The sequence below is a fragment of the Emydura macquarii genome, unplaced genomic scaffold (assembly GCF_026122565.2).
Source record: "Emydura macquarii macquarii isolate MOO-44397 ecotype Brisbane River unplaced genomic scaffold, CSIRO-AGI_Emac_v2 contig_2473, whole genome shotgun sequence".
Lineage (NCBI taxonomy): Eukaryota > Metazoa > Chordata > Testudines > Chelidae > Emydura > Emydura macquarii.
Window position 1 is genome coordinate 43,373,694 of NW_027132610.1, and position 6,638 is coordinate 43,380,331.

General features: G+C 46.4%; 1 protein-coding gene across 1 annotated transcript; it reads right to left on the reverse strand.

The window, feature by feature from the left end:
* Positions 1-201: 201 nt before the first annotated feature.
* LOC137162893 (uncharacterized) lies at positions 202-2,759 on the reverse strand. The gene is made up of 2 exons (XM_067562790.1): positions 1,377-2,759; positions 202-328 (listed from the first exon to the last, which is right to left on the reverse strand). Exon 1 carries the CDS (start codon positions 2,650-2,652, stop codon positions 1,657-1,659), a length of 996 nt encoding a protein of 331 aa, XP_067418891.1. The 5' UTR covers positions 2,653-2,759; the 3' UTR covers positions 202-328; positions 1,377-1,656.
* Positions 2,760-6,638: the final 3,879 nt, after the last annotated feature.

A 6,638-nucleotide genomic window follows, 5' to 3' on the forward strand; every position in this document is an offset into this window, starting at 1 on the left:
TTTCCAGGGATTGAGGTGAGGCTGACCGGTCTGTAGTTCCCCGGATCCTCTTTCCTCCCTTTTTTGAAGATGGGCACTATATTTGCTTTTTTCCAGTCCTCAGGGACCTCCCCCTGTTGCCACGAGCTTTCAAAGATAATAGCCAATGGCTCTGAAATCACCTCAGACAACTCCCTCAGCACCCTCGGGTGCATTGCATCCGGCCCCATGGACTTGTGAATGTCCAATCCTTCTAAATAGTCTTGAACCTGTTCCTTCAGCACTGCGGGATGTTCGTCTCCTTCCCATTCTGTGCCACCCAGTACAGCAGTCTGGGAGCTGATCTTGTCTGTGAAGACAGAGGCAAAAAAGGCATTGAGTACCTCAGCTTTCTCCACATCCTCCGTCACTAGGTCGCCTCCCTCATTCCTTAAGGGGCCTACACTTTCCCGAATCTTCCTCTTGTTGGCAACATGCCTGTAGAAACCCTTCTTGTTCCCCTTCACGTCCCTTGCTAGCTGCAACTCCAATTGTGCTTTGGCCTTCCTGATTTCATTCCTGCACGTTTGAGCAGTGTTTTTATAATCCTCCCTAGTCGTCTGACCAAGCTTCCACTTCTTGTAAGCTTCTTTTTTGCGTTTAAGTTCGCCAAAGACGTCTTTGTTAAGCCAAGCTGGACGCCTACCATATTTGCTATTCTTTCTGCACATTGGGATGGTTTGCTCTTGTGCCCTCAATAAGGTCTCCTTAAAATACAGCCAGCTCTCTTGGGTTCCTTTCCCCCTCATATTAGCCTCCCAGGGAATCCTGCCCATCAGTTCCCTGAGGGAATCAAAGTCCGCTTTTCTGAAGTCCATGGTCCGTATCCTGCTGTTCCCCTTTCTTCCTTCCATCAGGATCCTGAACTCGACCATCTCATGGTCACTGCTGCCTAGGTTGCCACCCACTTCTACTTCCCCTACCAAATCTTCCCTGTTTGTGAGCAGCAGGTCAAGAGAAGCATGGCCCCTAGTTGGTTGCTCCAGCACTTGCACCAGGAAATTGTCAGCGACACTCTCCAAAAACTTCCTGGATTGTTTGTGCTCTGCTGTATTGCTCTTCCAGCAGATATCAGGGTGATTGAAGTCTCCCATGAGAATCAGGCCCTGTGAACTGGAAACTTTCCCCAGTTGAGTAAAGAAAGCCTCATCTACCTCATCCTCCTGGTCTGGTGGTCTGTAACAGACACCCACCACGACATCACGCTTATTGTTCTTGCTTCTAAGCTTAACCCAGAGACACTCAACTGACTTATCTCCAGTTTCATACTGGAGCTCAGAGCAGTCATAGTGCTCTCTTACATACAGTGCAACTCCTCCCCCTTTCGCCCCTGCCTGTCCTTCCTGAACAGTTTATACCCATCCATGACAGCGCTCCAATCGTGAGAGTTATTCCACCAAGTCTCAGTTATTCCAATCATGTCGTAGTTTCTTGACTGTGCCAGGACTTCCAGTTCCTCTTGCTTGTTTCCCAGGCTTCTTGCATTTGTGTACAGGCACTTGAGATAAGTAGCCGACTGGCCTACTTTCACAGTATGAATCGGGAGGCCTCCCCTGCTGCACCCTCCTACTTCTGCTTCTTTGCGGTGTCCCTCTTCCCCACTAACCTTCGGGCTTAGGTCCCCGTCCCCCGTCGAAACTAGTTTAAAGCCCTCCTCACTAGGTTAGCCAGCCTGTCTGCGAAGATACTCTTCCCTGTCTTCGTTAGATGAATCCCGTCTCTTCCTAGTAGTCCTTCTTCCTGGAACAACATCCCATGATCGAAGAATCCAAAGCCCTCTCTTCGACACCACCTGCGTAACCACGCATTTACTTCCACAATGCGACGGTCCCTACCTGGGCCTTTTCCCTGAACAGGGAGGATGGATGAGAACACCACTTGTGCCTCAAACTCCTTTATCTCTTTTCCCAGAGCCACATAGTCCGCAGTGATCCGCTCAAGATCATTCTTGGCAGTGTCATTGGTGCCCACGTGGAGAAGCAGGAAGGGGTAGCGGTCTGAGGACTTGATAAGTTTTGGCAGTCTCTCCGTCACATCCCGAATCCTAGCTCCAGGCAAGCAGCACACTTCTCTAGTTTCCCGGTCCGGACGGCAGATGGATGACTCCGTCCCCCTTAGGAGGGAGTCCCCGACCACCATCACCCTTCTCTTCCTCTTGGGAATGGTGGTCGTGGAACCCCCATCCCTAGGAGAATGCATCCCTTGCCTTCTGATCAAATGGGTCTCCTTCTGATCCATTCCCTCTGAAGGGTCCTCCAAATCATTCTCCGCCGTAGTACTTGTGCTTGTGCAGAGAGGATGAAAACGATTCCTTACGTCTATCTCCATGGTGGGCACATGGGTTCTCTTTCTTCGGGAGGTCACATGCTGCCAATTTCCTTCCCCGTTCTTCATTTTCGCCTGCCCGGGCTTCTCTGAATCTTCCTTACGCTCTGCCTGTGCCTGATGGCGAAAGACATTGTTTTCTGTAATGCACCGCAGGGTTGACATTTGGGTCTCTAGTCCTTTAACCTTCTCTTCCAATAAGGAAACCAGCCTGCACTTGGTACAGATGAAGTCATCTCTATCCTGGGGGAGGAAGACAAACATAGCACATCCAGTGCAGGTGACAACAACAGATCGCTCCATCTCCATATCTCTGCTCTGAGAGCCTCCTCAGATGCTCTGTGTCCTGCTCAGCAACGCCTGAAAGGCAAACACCTGCAGTGGGCTCTCTCCGCAGGCGAACTCCCAGGCAAACTCCCTCCTTCTCCTTCTGTTAGCCGCCCCTCTGTTCGCTGCTCAGCTGGTTCGCAGCTGGCTGCCTTTTATAAGGCTGGGTCAGTTGCCAACCCCCTGCTCTTACCCCTCAAAGCCCCGCCCCCGCAATTAGCCCCACCTGGATCCAATCAATCACTCAAACAGACAAACCCCCAACTGCCAAAATGGTGCCTGTAACTGCACCAGTCACAAGCACCCACCCACAGTCAGCTGTACTTGCACCAGTCACACACCTGGTCTCCCAGGTACTCAGCAACAATTTGGCTTGTCCCCCCTCTAGCACAGCACAGCACAGCAGATACTTGTATTTGAAAACAAAATATAAACAAAAAATATAAATATAGTTAAAAGGTAAAGAGGATTACCCAAATAATTATAGGCATATCACCTGTATGTGGATCATGAGCAAAATAATGGAATGGCTAATACAGAACTTGATCGGTAAAGCATTAGAGAAAGGTAATATAACTAATGACAATTAATATGGGGTTATGGAAAATATAGGCTGCCAAACTAATGAGGTTTTTTTCTTTTCTTTTTGAAATTACAAATTTGGTTGATAAAGGTAATAGTGTTGATGTAATACATTTCTGTTAGGCATGTGTCTTGGTTCCATACAATGCTGAGTAAAAAGAAAAAAATCCAATAACAAAATCAGTAGGTCATGTACTGAATAGATTAAAAACTGGTAGGCCTTGAAATGTAATTGTAAATAAGGAATAATCAAGCAGGTGTGCTTCTAGTAGGTTCCCACAGAGATCAGTTCATGGCCCTGCACTAGCTAATGTTTTTTAATCAATGTCTTGGAAAAAAATGTTAAATCATTAAAGTGTGCAGATGACCCAAAGATGAAGAGAATGAGAGGTCGCTGAGAGAGAATGATCTGAGTGTAATCAAATAATATGCATTTCAACACAGCCACATGTAAGGTCTTACATCTAGGAACAAAGAATTTAGGCCATTTTACAGAATGTAGACTCTATCCTGGGAAGCAGTGAGTTTGAAGAAGACTTGGGGTCATGGTGGATAATTAGCCGAACACAAGCTCTCAATGTGATGCTTTGATCTAAAGGGCTAACGTGATACTTGGCTGTTGTGAAGAAGTGTACTACAACTTTAAAGGGACTGGCTGGAGTCTACAGCCAATACAGTTCGGGTGCAATCAAGGAGGCCCTGGCCAACACTGGGCCTAGGTGGTTTATACAGGAAAGAGCGGAGCTCAGGATGGGAGCAGATAGAGAAGGAAGATGTTCCCTGAAAGAGCCTGTAAAACCAGATATACCTAGGAGAAGGGGCTAGAAGCCACCCAAGTTACAAAGGGTGGTCATCTCCCTCTGTTTTACACAGACTTCAGAAGACTAGCCTGACCAGGCTCAGAGATTTTGTCTTGTGTACTTAAAGTTCAGGAGCTCTGAACCAGGGTCCTGAGGTAAGGACCTCATGAAATGTTTATTGTAATTGCTCTTGTCCTGAAATATTAGCATGGCCCCTCTTAATATCTTCTTGGTTTGTGTTTGGCTTTTCCTTGACCAGCTCCATAAAGAGAACTTACTGATGCAGACTTGCGAAATAAGGCAGGGCACATCAGCAGCACCTCAATGATCCAAAAGCACATACGCAGGGGTGGAACATACCCTTATACAGATATATAAATGGGGGGACTCTTGAGTAGGAGTAGAACTTATTTTACCTCTGTATTTGGCACTATCTTGACCACTACAGGAATACTGTGTACAGTTCAAAAAGGATGTTGTTAAATTAGAGAAGGTTCAGAGGAGACCTGCAAGAATGGTTAAGAAAGGATTGGAAAAGATGGTTTGCTATGAAAGATGCAAGAAGCTCCATCTATTTAGCATAACAAAGAGAAGGTTAAGGGATGATTTGATCCATCTGTAAATACCTACATTGGGAATAGATATAGATTGAAAACCTATCTAGCTGACAAAGGTATAATGAGATTCAATGTGATGGCTGAAAGTTGAAGCTGGACAAATTCAGAGTAGAAATAAGGTGTAAGTTTTTACTAGTGAGGGTAATTAACTACTGGAAGAACTTACCAAAGGTTCTGATGGATTCTCCATCACTAGAAATGTTTTAATCAAAAAATTGTCTAGTTCACCCACACCAATTGGACTTGGAGCCAGAATTTTTCTGTGATGTCCTGCAACCTGTGTTAGATGGAAAGTAAGAGTAGATAATTAAATTGTCCCTTCTAGCCTTAAAAATATGAATGGATCTATTAAAAAATACATATTTATGCCAACTGTAAAGAAATTGAAACAGCATTTGTTATTTTACTATTTTGAAAGGACAAGGATAGACTTTGGAAAACTAGCCTCAAGCCAGTTAAAATAATAATAACTAGAATACTAAATCATTGTGCCTTGATGTGAAACTACAGAGCAATCTTTAAGTAGTGTGAAACAAGTATCACTATTGAAATCAAAGGAGCTATGCTTGTTTACATGAGCTAACAATGTGGGCCTGTGCCTTTAATGTTAATAAGGAATCCTTATTAAGAACACTTTGGAAAAAAATTCATGCAAATCCATATTCTCCAATCAGGGAAGAACAGGAAAGCAGTCTAGGGGCTCTGGCCTTGTAGCAGGGCAGAGCAGCAGTCAGGCTTCCTAGTCTTCCTAGCAGTCAGGGGTGGGGTCAGCAGCAGGGAATAGGAGGACCTGGGCCCACTGTACTTCAGCAGGCACCAGCCCAGGGCCCTAGCAGTGGTGGAGGTCTCTGTCACTGGGTCAGCAGGGTTCCAGCCAAAATGTGCTAACTTGGGTTCAGGCAGCAATGCAGCCAGAGTGCACTCAGCTGTCCTTGGACCACTTCCTGCCTTCCCCTCAGGGTGTATGTGGACTCTGGCATAGTCATTCATCTCCACGGGATACATCACCCATGGTAGTCTCAGCAGCTCTTCAGCATTCCTGGTGGCAGATAGCTCTAGCAGTCCCTCCAGGTCCTCAGAGCTGTAGCAGTTCTCTTCAGACTCACACTCCAGTAGCAGGTGAGAGACCAAGACCTCCACCACCTCCTGCTCCAGAAGCTCCCACCAAACTAAGCAAGAGGACCCACCTTTTATATATCCTGTTCCTGTCCCACCCTTCTCCTTCTGGCAGGGTGGGCATGGGTTTCTTGTGTCTGCCCATAAGGGAGCGGGTTGTGGCCCCTCGCTGTCACTCTCTGACGGAGGCCATGTCTCTTCACTATACCCACCAATAACAGTTTGTCCAGGGCCCTCTGACTCCAGTTCCACTGGATATGATACAGCAGTTGGAGAAAATATCTGAGGAAAAAAAGAAAACTGAAAAAATAACCTATTTTATTTGATTTGGTGTTTTTGGGTGTTCCCTTTTTAACAGTTTAGTACAAGATGAAGCTGCCCTCTAGTAACCAGGTGGGAGCACTCCACCTCACAGACAGAGCTGATGCAGATAAAAGGATCAACTGGGGAAGAGGTACCATGATGAAAGGGTGGGGCAGTTTGGAAGTTCTTGCACCATAGTCTCCAGAATTCAGACTGAGTACCAGGGTTTTATGAACAACTGTGATGTCCTTCAAGACAGAGGGTAAGTGGGTTACAGCCTTCAATCCAATCCCACAGTGTTCTGGGGACCCAGTAGGTAATGCCCTACTGGTGTAGCCACTCTAGGTAGAGAGCAGTGAAGGAAGTCCCCTGATGTCACTAGTGTCCCCTGCCCACAGGCAGAGAACCACTCCAAGCCTGTTTTTCTGGGTAATTTTAGTGGTGGTGAGAGACAGGGTGCTTCTTGGCCTTCTGAGATAATGTAAGGTGAAGTAGGATCTCATTTTACCCTACTCCTATCCCTAACCCCATTACAAAGGATTAGACCCAA